General features: G+C 37.2%; 1 protein-coding gene across 1 annotated transcript; it reads left to right on the top strand.

The window, feature by feature from the left end:
* The first annotated feature begins 3,232 nt into the window (after positions 1-3,232).
* LOC107082506 (immunoglobulin-like domain-containing receptor 1) lies at positions 3,233-11,171 on the top strand. Its single transcript, XM_015371225.1, has 9 exons — positions 3,233-3,484; positions 4,081-4,251; positions 5,661-5,810; positions 6,108-6,227; positions 6,324-6,470; positions 6,645-6,758; positions 8,201-8,382; positions 9,769-10,365; positions 10,470-11,171. Exons 1-9 carry the CDS (start codon positions 3,439-3,441, stop codon positions 10,506-10,508), a joined length of 1,566 nt encoding a protein of 521 aa, XP_015226711.1. The 5' UTR covers positions 3,233-3,438; the 3' UTR covers positions 10,509-11,171.
* Positions 11,172-14,619: the final 3,448 nt, after the last annotated feature.

Raw genomic sequence — 14,619 nt, 5'->3', positions numbered from 1 at the left:
CGATTTTATTTATCCTAACAAAGTTACCAAACAAATTGGATTGTAAAGTCAGAAATATGGAAGATTTTCTTTTTTGGTTTGTAATCAAATGAGTCATATGTGTTAACATCAAATTAAAATTACGACATATTAAATTGGCCCATTCCATCCCTCTATACAACATTTATTTTCCAAATGTTATATTTAAAAAAAAACTAAGTGCTTTTCCAATAGAAAGTTAACTCTTACCTCTGTGTATTAAATCTGTGAAGTTTTAAGGTGATCTGCATATGTTTCGATTGTTCACATTAAAAGGTATTCTAGATGTTTACCTGGTGGGTGGGGATGTTGTTCTGTTTAAAGGCTTATTCAGTCAACAAACCAGCACACACTACCAGACACATGCATTTGTGCAACATTTTTATTCTAATTAATTTTAGGGATTTTAAATTGCCTGGAAGAAAATCAAACCCAAAGATAAAAGAAGTTAGCACATTTGAAAGTCGCGGTAGCCTTAAGTCCAACAAACGGATGGAAATGACTGAGAGATAACATCTTTAACCAGGAAGTACAGGAGTTCTTACTTGTTCTGGGAGTTACATGACTGCAAGTCAAACTCGATTATGAGACAGAAAATAACTCTTTAAGGTGTGGACTAGCTTGGAAAACAATGTGAGGCGCTCTAAACTTTAGTGTGCAAAGAGAAACCAAATCTCACCAAAACATTACCTTAAACCCTAATTAGAAGTATGAATAATGATACTGATAAAAAATCTTCAATGCTTATTGAGTATAACTGTTTGCCACTGTGCTTTTTAGAAAGCAACACCTGTATGATAAGAACGATGGCTAACTATTGGAGCTAACTCTATGCTACCCACAGTCAGCTCTTTAACAGACACACTGATCATAACTAAGGTACTTTTCGACGCAATTTAATAATGGTGGAGTAGGTGTTTAGAACAACTTCTTATTCAGAATCAAGAAAACACAAACTGTATTTATTGGATGGTATTTTTAAAGACTCATAAAAATGACAGACTGAAGAAATGTAAAGACGTATCTATTTTAACTTTGTTTCTTCTATGTGTATCCTAAAAATTTGCAAAACTTTGTCCTAAAAACCCTCCCTCCATCATCTACAGCTTGTTTGTCACAGGTTAGGTTCCCCTTTCCACTTATTTAAAGGCAAAAGGATGGGTAGAATGTGGACAGTTCACATGATCATCAAAGGGAAGGAAAGTTTAGAGACACCAATCAACCATAGTCATAGTTTTGGGCTGTGGAAGGAGTACCCAGAGATAACACACATGCACTGGGAGATCATAAATCTCTGGAATTAAACAACATTAACATTCTGCATGGAGTTTGCATGTCCTCTCTGCATGTGTGGGTTCTCTCCAGGTACTCCAGCTTCTTCCACCAGTGCAAAAACATGCCTGTCGGGTTAATTGGCTTCTCTATATTGTCTGTGTGTGCATGAGTGTGTGTCTCTGTGTTGCTCTGCAACAGACAGGCATCGACCCTACCGCGAGAAGCAAGATGAGATGGATAACACTGTAAATAATGTGGATAATGATTAACTTTAAATTAAGAGTGTTTCACTTAGTTATGTGATCATTAAAAATTCCATCAATTAAACTGTCAGATCCATCCATCCATCCATCCATCCATCCATCCATCCATCCATCTTTTCCCCCTTTTCTGTCAGAGTCGCGGTGGGGCCGGTGCTTATCTCTGGCAGTCTATAGACAAAAGGTGGGGTACACCAAGGTCAGGTCGCTAGTCTGTCCCAGGGCAACACAGAGACGCCCAAAGACATAACAATGCACACACACACACACACACACACTCACACTAAGGACAATTTAGAGATGTCATTTAACCTAACAGGTCATGTTTTGGACTAAGGGAGGATATAAGACTACACAGAGAACCCCTGCATGCACAGGGATAACATGCAAACTCTATGCAGAGAGACCTCAGGCTGGCAATCTAACCTAGAACCTTCTTGCTGCAAGGCAACAGTGCTACAAACTGCACCACTGTGCAGCCTGATTACATCATGAACTGTAAAATTCACACACATTTTATTTATATATTTAAGTCTTCCTTTTACTTAGGCTAACTGTTTCTTATTTATGTGTTGCAGCACATAGTAAATGTATGTATTTTTGTTTTGTAAGCATTTCCCATCTAAAACTGGTTGCAGAGAGAGAACAATAATGTTCAGTTCAGTTAACACTATGTATGTGTTTGTACCTGTCTGCTCTCCTTTGTATACTTATTGGAACGCCTGAATTTCCCAACTTCGGGATGGTTTTCTATTATGTTGTATGAGCAGATGCACGGTGTGATGACTGGCTGTCAAATGAATAAATATAATAAACGCTGAAATATTAATATTCTATATTAATATGCAATTTATGAATAAATAAATCCAGTTACACATTTCATTATTTAATTTTTTCATTAACCAATAGAAATACATTTCCATTTATTATTAATTAGACCCAAATTGAACACAGATTTATTCAATCTACCACATTGTACATCTCTTTTTTTTAGTTTTTATTACAGTGTCCTGTCTGGCGATGTCGCTGCAAGAATAATTGTCTTGATGCCAAAAAGAGCCCAACAGATTTTACTTTCACAAGTGGAGCAATATGGCTATCGCCATAGCGTTCCGCTTAATTAATACATATAAATAGCTTTATCATAATTCATGTAGGGAGAATTACAGATTTTATGGACACTGCAATGTAAGTAGAGCAGGAAAGGAAAACGGAAAAAAAGAGAAAACATGAAAGAAAGAGGAGATAAAAGGGAGACAATGATAACACACCTTCAGTTGTACATTTGTTTTAACAATGAATAAAGGTTTGATTTGCTACCTAATTTTTAAAACTTCCTGTATAACTTTTTGTCCAGATACTTTTCAGAACAGTAGATGCTTAGAGAAATGAGCAACATTGTTCCTGCATTGCTCACATCTTATGAAAAAAAAAAAAAAAAAAAATCAAAAACCATACAAATGCTTTTTGTTATAATTTAAGATTTAAGCAAATAATTGGGTTTTATATAAGTCAAAAATATGTTGATCCTATTCCAAATATAATCGGCTTTTCTTTTTTTTTCTTTTTTTTTACTTCATATTAGTTGATAAGGTGCGTGGGGGAAATTTGGTGCGCTGTTGACGTCACTGCCCAGGATGAACTCACCTGTTTCGGGGTGTGGCCTCATAGCAGCTCGGTATCAGCCATAAGAGCTCTAAATGCTGGGAGAGGGACTATCTGTTTGTTAGTGTAGGGTGAAGGTGGAAATATAGGTCAATGGTTCGTTTGTTTTTCAGCACATTTTGTAGATTCGCTGAAGTTTGACGCACTTTGGAGCTGAAGGATTATTTGTTTGTTTGTCTGTTTTTTTTTTTTTTTTTTGCTTGTTTTTTTTTTTACCACCATGCGGATATTAATTCCCTTATCCTTGCTATTATCACTTCTAAAAGGTAAATATTACCGCTTTGCTTTCTGTCCCAATGCTATTTGGGAACATTTACTCTTATAAATGCATTGTTTAATTGATTTGATTCGAGTTAAACTAAGCCAAATTAAGAGTATCGGTCATGTGACAGTGTTTGATAACTAAAAAACAAACACGTTGAATCGTTTAACCGGGAGAAGAACAGATATTTACACTGTATTTTTTTTTTATCTCAATAAATATGTTACGTTTTCACTGTTTAAGTTATTAATTCTTATCTGGCTTCCTTGTTGCCTTCCAAGGAAAAACTTCAAAAGGTGAAATGGTAAATAAAAAAACAAATAAGTAAATAAATGTTTACAAGTGACTACTTCTTATCTTCATTTAATTTTAATTGATTTAACTGTAAGTCTGAAGAGTTTTTATTTCACCTTTTTTGAATGAAGGCTTGCAGTTTCACTGAGAGTCATTTCCTGTGCCTTTGTCTGAGCTACCTGTCTTTCTGGTTGAACCAGTCTCAGATCGACTCCCTGCTTCAGAGAGGCCCTCACACACATTGTTTCAGTCCAGTCCTCTAAACCTGCTTAATCTCTCACTCTGTTTTGATCTGTTTCTCCACAGAGTCTGTTTGCATCACAGTGACTGTACCAGAGACCAAGAGGACCACAGCTCTGTTTGGCTCAGTGACCCTTCGCTGTGATTACTCCACCTCTGCAAACCTCCAGGAGGTTCTGGTCACATGGAGGTTCAAGACCTTCTGCAAGGATCCAGTGCTGGAGTACTACTCCACAGGTAAAGCTGATGTCATTCAGGTTATAGAGAGAGGCTGCTGTATTAGTTGCAGGGGTTTCAACAGGAGTTGCTCTACTGCCAGTTGGTATCTGTTATCTACAGCCATCGGGATCAGTTTATGTATTTCGCCTCTGTTTGAGTTTACTTTTAGAAAAACTACTGGGGATCATGACCCCTGATTACACCAGGAAAACTCTGAGTGGTGAAAGGTATTGATCTAGTCACAGACCCCTATTTCCGTACAGTAAGCTATGAATAGATGATAATGAATTGTTTTAAACTCTCCTTGAGGGGGTAAAAATGGAGATGTCTAGCAATCAGATTATCCTCTGGTTTATGTTTTAAACTGAAAGAGCTGAGGGCAAAATAAGAAAAAAGAGGAAGTGACTAAACAGCTGGTAACTTCAGATGAAACAAATCAGGTGAACCAGGCTTTATTTGCTGAGAAAAAGATTAAAATCTGTGTCTACTCAGCAATATTATGAAGTAAAATGTAAAAGTGTAACAACTTTTCTATCAATAGGACTGCTGTTTTATCCTGCCTACTGGTTTAAACATCTAGTGTGTTTCTAAAGATGTCTTTTTTTTTATGTGTTGGACCGAAGCAACACTAAGCAAATAACTTTGCCATTACAAATATGCAGGAAGGTGCATGCTTTCATGGGCAATTAAGCTTTTCATATTTCTCACATTGTGGTCTGTTTGTAAATGAATATAATGTAGGTTATAGAAAAATATTACTATTTATCTTGTTGGTTATTTAGAACAGAATAAAAAATCCCTTTATTGCCCGACAATGGGGAAATTCTGGTGCTTACAGCAGCAAAAAGATGGTCACACAAATGTAGGCCTTAGAAAAATGTATAAGATAGCCATGGTAATATTTAAATTGGTTTAAACAGAAAGTTGGTCATAGCATCACTACAAACACTGGTTGTTTAAAATCCATAATACTTGGATGAAGTTATGAAGTTTTCCAGTGATGCCACCTGTGGTCAAAAACAGCGCTCTTCTGCCTTCTGCTCGTTCTCATAGTTAGCTCCCGTACTTGACAAGTTCTTTTTTTTTTTACTTTTTTAAATTGGTATCTGAGTCGAGATGGTTGCAAGTCGTTTCTGAGTATCCTCAAAATCCATCTTGAATATCATGCTTGACATCTCATCTGTTCATAGGCTACTGGCTTATAGATGCATTAGCGCTAATCTACTGAGATGTCAGTCTGCTCATCTGACAATGTCTTTGCCACAAAAAGTAAAAATAAAAGGCTATTTTAAAAATATCTTTCACTAAAAACTACAAAATGTCTATTTAAATTGGGGTCCAACATTGAAAATGATTAGGGACCTCTGAGCACCATTAGAGAAATAATAAAGTAATGATCTAAACCTTTTAGATGTTGTTTTTTACAGCTTACCAGTCTGCGCTGCAGCTGGGACAGGACCCGGCAAATGATTGTCCAGACAGTCAGCGGACGGTGCGGACTGTAATCCAGAAGAGAGGGAGCAGTGAGCCGACCCTGGGATCTGAATATCGGGAGCGAAAGATCACCATCCAAAATAGTGCGTACATGCAAGTATAGATACAATGTTAGGCTATTTAAAGTAAGAGCCACGTTATTGTTTCACTATTTTAACACCTGGCATCAGCTTGTGAATGTCATCCTGGGATGTTTGTTGAGGAATTGTTAAAAACTAAAATTGCTGTGAAGTAATGAAGCAAGTTTTTGGCTAAACTTTCTTTAGCAATATATTTTAAATAACTTTTAAAGGCCAAATTGATAAAATGTTCTATCGAAATGTACCATACTGATGCATTTAGAAAAACTTTGACATATGTTTACATTTGTGTTTGCACAGAGGCAGACTTGGTGATAAATGAGGTGATGTGGTGGGACAATGGTATGTACTTCTGTGCTGTCGATGCTCCTGGAGACACCACTGGTGACTCTGACAAAGAAATCCAGCTCGTCGTCTACCGTAAGAAACAGCAAATATAATTTTCTCTCCTAGGATGTTCCCCTCTGTAGCACAGTTCATCTAAACACCAGTGCTCCTTTTCTTCCTCTCTCCTAGATTGGCTGGTGGTGCTGTTTATCGTCATAGGTGCCCTCCTCCTGCTCATGCTCATCTGCATTTGCTGCTGCCAGTGCTGCCCACAGGTTTGCTGCTGTTATGTCCGCTGCCCCTGCTGTCCACAGAAATGCTGCTGTCCTGAAAAAGGTAGAGATATGTGACGCTGTAACAATCATTTGCTCTTCTATTTTTAAAAGACAACATGCTAAATCTGCTGTGTATATTTCTTTATTCTTTTTGAACATTTTAGGTAATATGTTTGTAAGGCTGTTTATTTCCCCCTATCTTAAGCTCTAACTGTTAATAAATTGTACCTTTCAGCTGTCATGCAGCATCGCATGATGAAGCAGGTCCAGAATGGATGGATGGGTGGACAGCCAATATATGGACCAATGAGCCACGCCCCCTCACATATGAATCCAGCCCTCTATGCAGGTACACCTGCCTCTCAAGCTATGAGCTTTTGATAATTGTAACACATGAATACTGCTTTTCTACAGTCTACCTTCTGTTTTTCCTTGCAAACATGCCTAAAAACGGCACCATTTTAACATCTGCTGCGTTAAGATCGAAGTTTCTGATCTGTGTTGGAATGAACATTAGTTTAATCGATTGTTACTGCACAGTCAGGTATCAGCTATCGGTATCAGGGCCAAAAAATGTCATCAGCGCATTACTAGTGTCAATTCACAACATTTCATCTTAAGGCACTTTACAGAGATAATTCAACCAGATCAGACATTCACAATTTTTATTGGCTAAATCACTAGTCCAGCAGTGTGCAACCTTTAAAATCCTAAGAGCCATTTTGCCCCAAATCAAGCTAAAAAAAAAAAGAGGTGTTTGGAGTTGCAAATATTACATGAAACACAATTATTTTTTTTAAAATATCTGTTATAGGAAAGCTGTTGTCGTTTTAAACAACCAACAATTTAATTGTACTTTAAGGCTTTAAAACAACATTAAAACGCTTCATAAAAAGTAAGCTGGGATTAGTAGGATTTTATTTGATTTGTTAAAAACAGAAAAATGAAGAGCATTGGCAAGATTATAGACCTAAAAACATATTTCTGGTACGTTTGATGTCATTCTATTGTAAGACTTATTTAAAGAAAAACATTTTTAGAAAAACATTTTTCTTTAAAAAACCTGCTAAAGTTTCTAAATTTGGTATTTGTTATTGAACTGTATTTCAAACCATTAGCTGGCTTATTTATCATTGTTATCCACTAATTGAAGTAATAATAGAGGCTCCAAAGAGCAACTCATGCCTCCAGACCCACCTTGCAGATCTCTGCACTAGCCTCATAGCCCCTTATATTATTCCAGTTTTAGTGTTTAACCCAAATTGTTTGACTCTATACAGAAGACAAAAATAAAATCAAGGTAATGGATTAAAATATTTACATCGGTTTGGTCCAATATTATGTCTTTTCAGCATTTTCCTTCACCTTTTTCAAGTAACCATGCACTACCGAAACAAACTCAAATGCTTGAATATATTCCAGAACATGTTGACATGTTTAGATGTATTCTGGGAATTAACTATTCATTAATTTTAGTCGAGTTGAACACAGGGAAACATCTGAAACACTTGTGGCATGTCAGCTGCCACCTGACTGTGGAGACTGTCAATCAGTCTGCAGATTTCCATATAAACATATTCTTAGTAGCTGAATACATGCTTTGGCACAACAAAGATGCGGTGCATCTTTTTAAATACATATTCCTATAGCTGGGACTGAGCTTGGTGGAAGCAGAAAGGGCTGATGATAGTTAAATGTTCAGCACAGAAGGTCGTGGAATTTCTCATTTTTCTTCTACAGATGTTTGAATTTTACTTGACTGTTCTGTGTTTGTGATAACTGCCTGTCTAGGATCCGTCTCTGGGAAGAGCATCCCATTAAAGCCGATGCCCCTCCCTCCTCCTCAGTCTACGTCTTACAGCATGCCGCCTCCCAGTGCTCAAAGCAACCACAACTCTACCAATACCAATCATATGCTTGACTACCTGGAGCGGCAGGTGCGGGGAATGGATGTCACCAGTCCTCTTCTACAGGTATGTTTCCCACTTTAACGTTTAAACTGGGAAGAACTCAGACATCCAGAAAGTTGAGATGTGAACTGTTTTACACTATTCCTTTGAAATTTTATTTAAAAACCTTCTTTTGCATCTATTTTCTTTTTATTTAGAAGCTACTATGATAAATGAAAACAAGACATTTTGATTAAATTATTATCTCTATATTTTTTTAAGCCAGTAAAATATAATTTGTTTATTAACTCACACTGAAATTCAATGCATAAAAGCAGACTAGCCTTTTCTGTAAATATAAATGATGATCTAATGCTCTCTAAATTATAACTTGAATCGATATGGTGTTTACTTTAAAAACATAAATTTTGGGGTATTATTTGCCCCATTCATCACCCCTAATATGATCTAATGAAATCACTAGCTCTGTGCCTGATGTTTTACAGCTAGACCTTTTCCTCATGTCCTCATGTTTTCAGTTGTCCCTCAGTAAAATGACCGTTATCATTCTTAACATCTTCACATGGCTTTGTTAAATTAAGAATGAACAGCTATTTAAATAAAAACTTCCCTTTTGGAAGCAATCGCCTTGCAATGTGGTGTGGTTAATGGATTTGAGTACCTCTATGAGAGGGAGACTATATTTTTCAGGTATTTAGCCACCAGTAAGATGGGGATTGTATGTTTTTTTTTTTTTTTTTTAGTTGTTTTGTTTATTTATTTTTTTAATCATCTAACTTGTATGAAATTACCTTATATGGTATTATCTGTGAGCTTTGCTGCAGGTACAAAAAGCAAGCATAGTTTATGTCTAAGGTGTAGCACCCTCAAGGAATACCATGGCACAAGGTTAAGAGGAAGACAGGGTTTTTTCTTGCTCTTTACAACCTGTTGGAACTGGTCACAAAAGAAAATACAAATGAACACGAATAAAAACACATATAATCTAGGTATTGACAAATAATGTATATAAAACTGACAAAAAAGAGACGAACCTTGTTAGCTGACATCCACGAGCGGCTAAAAACTCTCCTGGCGTCTAAGGTTATCCTCCCCTTCCTTCAGACTAACAAATTTAGCATATTTTATGCGTCTTCTTTACTCTGCATTCTCAGTAATATAGCAAAGTGCTGTCTGTAGGCGTGTGAATAATTGGTGCTGTGGAACCTTATTGCTATAATAAATAGTTCAGACCATAATAACCACTAGATGGTGCAAAAGTGAATGTGGAGGAGTAAATAACAGAAATAACATGGGAGCCTGCTACATAAGGTATTAATTTTGTAATGAATCCCAGAACAACCTATGCTTGGATTAAAGGTGTTGGTCACAGTCTTCGTTATTGTTGTGCATAACAGAAGGCGTTTTTAGAAATTAAACTTGACACATCTGATTCTTTTTTCCTGTCAGTCCACGCCACCGACCCACATGCAGCAGATGCCACCTCCTCCCCAGCACATGCCTGTCAACGTCCCATATTCTCCCGGGCCTCCCAGTATGATATCTGCTCTCGATGATAGACCAGTGGATCGCCGTGTCATTACACTTCCACCAATCAGGGAGAAGCAGACAGGAAGAGTTCCACCCCCAGCACCCAAATCCCGCCCTCCAAGCTCAAGTGAGAGCAGCCGCAGCGGGTTTGGTCGCCCTTATGACCGCGGGGCATCTGGCGGGAGGCGCCACCCCTCACCAGCCAGATCTAGAGGGATTCCCCGGAGCTACAGCGAAGAATCTCTAGACGGGAGAGGCCGTACCAGATCAAGGGCAGACATGGACCGCCCTCGCTCCCGTTCCAGAGATGATTTGTTTGACAGCAGGTCCAGGGGAAACTACTCCCCTCCAGCAACCAGACGATCCAGAGGATCTTGGAGCTCTGATGATGAAGGCAGCAGCAGGAGAGGAGCATCAGGGGGCAGAAGAGGAGCGGGCTGGTCTGAAAGACCTCCTAAGTACACAGAGTATGAGCCAGGACAGAAACCAGGACAACGGAGGAATGATCCCTACTCTGTAAGAAACCCGTTGTTTAAATTGACACAGAAATGATCACCATAGCAATGATAACATGTTATCCCCGTCACTGTAGATCTAAAGCTGTGCTTTCTTCTTCACAGGACAAAAGTTCCCGTAGCGGCACCAGCATTGTCATTTGAGCTGTTCTGCATGGAAACATTTTATAACCTCCAGGAAAATGTGCACAATCCAACGAAAACTCATTCAACTTGTTGTTCATCTATGGTTAAACTTTTAATAAGAACAATGAACGATGCACCTTTTTTTTTTTTTTTCATCATTGCCTAAATTGATTTTAAAAAAAGCCTACAAATGGAAACCTTTTTGAAAGACTTTGAAATGAAGGCCTGTATATTGTGGAAAACTTCATTTTTTTTTTTGTTTTTACTCCCCTCTGCTGGTGTGTTTGTATATAGAAAATATCCTAAATGGAAGTTGAAGTTACAGCTTGTCAGAGTACTGTCATGATGACCTCAGGTTAGAGATTTGTTGTGTAGCAGTAGAGATAATCCCAAAATGTAAATAAAATGTCATGCAGCCATAATCGGAGCCAGTAAACTAACCACAGCTGTTACATTAAATCTATTGGAACCCTTAAAAATATGAAAGATATGCATGCTTTTATCATGTTGTTTATAAGCTTATTTCGCATCTCCTGGATGTCTTGAAGTAACTGCGATTACTGGTTGTGAAATACTGTGGGTACCGGAAGAAGCAGTTGGGATTTCTTTAAAAATGTCTCTGAACCTTTATGCAGGCAATAAATTGCATATTTGCACTTAGTGCTCTCTTAAAAAAAGAAAGAAAAAAAAAACATTTTTAAACATTGTGTGCAAGTAAGTGATATTTTATAGTCAACACATTCTGAAGACGGTTTCTACTTTGATTCCTCTTTTAAGACTCTGTACAGTTGGTTTGAATATATTGATAATAAACTTTGTACCTTTAAGTATTGCTGTTGTCATTCTCTTTAAGTCTTCCTTAAAGTTTTTGTCCCACACTGTGATGATCTGAAAGTAGAAAGTGTATTTACATTGAAACACATGATACATGTAAATTGTTTTCAATACTCAAACTTGGGGAGAGTGTTGGCCTGGTGGTTAGAGCAGTGTGCTTGTGCACTGAGAAGGTTGCACGTACCTCATTCGATCCCCACAGCCTGCACACTGGGTCCCTGAGCAAGACCTTTAACCCCACACTGCTCCCCGGTTGCCACACAATGGCAGCCCACAGGGGGATGGATTAAATGCAGAGGTAAATTTTTCCAGTGTGAGATCAATGAAGTTTAATGATTAGCAATTATTATATGCCTGCAACAAATACATAAATGTGCATCTTACACAAAATTGTTCTTCCTCTCTGAACACCAGAAGCTCCTACATGCAATTCAATCAAACTAAGCTCTTTAAGTTTAGGACTTCTTTACTGTTAAATCATCTGAATTTTAGAATCACCGACTGAGTAAATATCAGGAAAAACTAAAAGAAGGAAAAGTGAGACATGAAATATAAAATATGAGTTTAAGATTGCCTGAACTCTCATTTAATATATTGATAAAATCTTGCTATTTTTTACTTCTATATATTCATAAGTTAATCAGTAATAGATTTTGTGCAATCCTATCTTCTCTTTTGTTATTTTTATTGGTATTGTGCAATGTGTGTTACTGCATTATTGACCTCAGTGTTTCGGTTAACGGTGGAATTACTCTTCTTTTTTTCTTTTACCACGATTGTTTTCCATCACTTTTTCATTCATGTGTCCTGTCTGAGCATCAGAGTGAGGGCCATTTTTCTGATTTTACCATCACATCGATGACCAGTTGTTATAAAAGGACATTTTGCTGGTCCTCAAATGCATTTTGCCAACAGTTAGGTTTATGGTTAATTGGATTTAGTTTAGGGTTCGGGTGAGGTATGAACTGGTAATGGTTATTTTAGGGTTAGGGCATAGAAAAGGTAAAAAATGACCAAAAATCAATGGAAGTCACTGGGAGTCAGCAAATGGTCCTCACTGCATATAGTCAGATGAGAATGTGTGTATGGCTGTGTTTTTGTTACCTGGTGGGGACAATTTCCCAGAAATATGCTACATTTTTGGGACTTACAGGTACTTAAGTGGAACAATGACTGGTCCCCACAACCGTTTAGGTTAGCTTTGGGGTTAGGCATGTGTTTTTAGGGGTTAGGCTTATGGTAAGTGTCTGGGTTAGGTCATAGAAATTAGTGGAAGTAAATGGAAAGTCCCCACAAGGAAAGTGTGACACAATGTGTTTGTGTTTTTATGGAAGGGGGCTTTAACTCCTAATGTTCCTGAACTCTGTTAACCAGTACCATATTGCGTCAATACATCATAAACCAGCGCTGTTTGTGCTTTTGTTTGATCTCCAGTGGTTCATAACTCATATCTTTCAAACTGTGACTGAACTGCGACTGTGCAGATGCAGGATGCAGCCTTCTGGAGTAGCGATGCGTCAGCTGTCACTGAGCCAGTTCAATGTACCCACTCATTTACATGAACTACTTTTAAACCTCTTTCTTTCTCTAATGTTATTTTTTTCTATATTAAGAGTCAGTTTTTTACAGTTAAGTATTTTGGGTATACTATATAAAATACACTTTGGCTCCTGCAGAATAGGTTATTTCATTGAAGCTATGTTCTATTTACCTCTAAGTCTCAAATTAGACCTGTGAATGATGTGATGTGACACAGAACTTTCTCTATGTAGTAGATAGTTAGAAAAGGAAAAAAATGTTTATAGCATTCCATGTTAATAACATTGTAGTGATATATTTTATCTCCTCAGCACAGTTTTGATCACTGCAGTTTAATTGCCAAAAGTTTCCCTCTTGCTCAAGCACCAGTCTTTTCTGACTAATGTAAGCCAGAATGAATTATTCTTATGTTAAATCATCTGTTTGGACAAATTTACGGGATCTATGGGATCATCTGATAATTTAAAATTCTTCATGCTCAATAAGTGTCCTCTTATTTTGTATGGTTGGACTTGCAGCTGAAGGCATGTGGAGGTAAGCTACAGGTAAACATGAATCAAATCATTATCTAACCTAACCTCTATAAGGTTAATTCATATTATAAAACTAATTGTAACTTCTGACATTAGAAATGGGGCTTATGACATTAGACTTTGACATAGGACATAATTCAATGTTTCTACTGCATTATGCATGATATTTATTTGTCCAATGCACTGAAAGTTTTCACATCAATGCCCTTAGCACCATTATTCAAACTTGTTTCTTTTTTTCTCCTACATTTTGTACTTTCTGATCACTGCTGCCCTTATTATTGGTAAATGTTTATCTACCCCAACTGCAATATCATTACACTGTTGTAAGCTGTATACAACAAAATTTCTTTTTGTATATATTCTGTGCATACAAAATGACAATAAGGTTTTGTCTAAGTCTAAGAAAAGCACTTTTGACTCTTTGTATTTTGTGTGTAGAGTTGATATTAGCTGTCGGGTAATATATTAGAGCCACTGTTTTGCCTTGTTTGTTAAAAACTGAGATCGGCTTGCAAACACTACAATGGATGTTGCACTGATCTGATCGCAATTTGACTGTATTTACAGAATCTACAGAAAATTTGAACTGATATCTTAAAATGCTTCATCCTCAAGACTTAGACTTAGACAGATTTATTTGTCATTTTGTATACACCAGTTGAAAAAAAAAATAAATTTGTTAAGAACAGCTCTATAAACCAGGCATCACCAACCTGGGTCCTCGAGGCCCGCTGTCCTGCAGGTTTTAGAGGTTTCCTTGCTCCAGCACAGCTGATTTTAATTGAAAGCTGATTAACAGGCTTTTGGCCTTCTGCAATCTTATAATATATAATCAGCTGTGCTAAAGCAGGGAAACCCCTAAAACCAGCAGGACAGCGAGCCTCGAGAACCTAGGTTGGAGATGTCTCCTCTAGACAATTTAATTTTTTTTAAGCGCAGCCTTGATAAACAGAAATATATATATATATATATATATATATATATATATATATATATATAAACATGTGACTGTATATTTACAGTTCTAACATTTTAGTTGTTTTTTTTCCTCTTCTTTTTAGACCTCAATAAGACCTTATAATGGTCCTCTGATTTTGGATGGTTGGACTTGCAACTGAAGGAAGTCATTATAACCTCACCTCTCCAGGGTTCATTATATCAGAAAATATGAGTTCAGCCAAATGATTCGGATCCCTAAAAAGAGCTGGCCATCGCTGTCA

The sequence above is a fragment of the Cyprinodon variegatus genome, unplaced genomic scaffold (genome assembly GCF_000732505.1).
Source record: "Cyprinodon variegatus isolate N-32 unplaced genomic scaffold, C_variegatus-1.0 Scaffold55, whole genome shotgun sequence".
Taxonomy (NCBI): domain Eukaryota; kingdom Metazoa; phylum Chordata; class Actinopteri; order Cyprinodontiformes; family Cyprinodontidae; genus Cyprinodon; species Cyprinodon variegatus.
Note: the sequence above shows the minus strand (reverse complement) of the source record. Positions and strands in the feature narration are given on the sequence as shown.

What these genes read in the sequence shown, in the direction of transcription:
- LOC107082506 (XM_015371225.1), top strand. Translation starts at nt 3,439, where the DNA reads ATGCGGATATTAATTCCCTTATCCTTGCTATTATCACTTCTAAAAG. An exon ending in GCTGGAGTACTACTCCACAG is followed by an intron (nt 4,252 to 5,660) that starts GTAAAGCTGATG and finishes TGTTTTTTACAG; the next exon opens with CTTACCAGTCTGCGCTGCAG. An exon ending in AATCCAGCTCGTCGTCTACC is followed by an intron (nt 6,228 to 6,323) that starts GTAAGAAACAGC and finishes CCTCTCTCCTAG; the next exon opens with ATTGGCTGGTGGTGCTGTTT.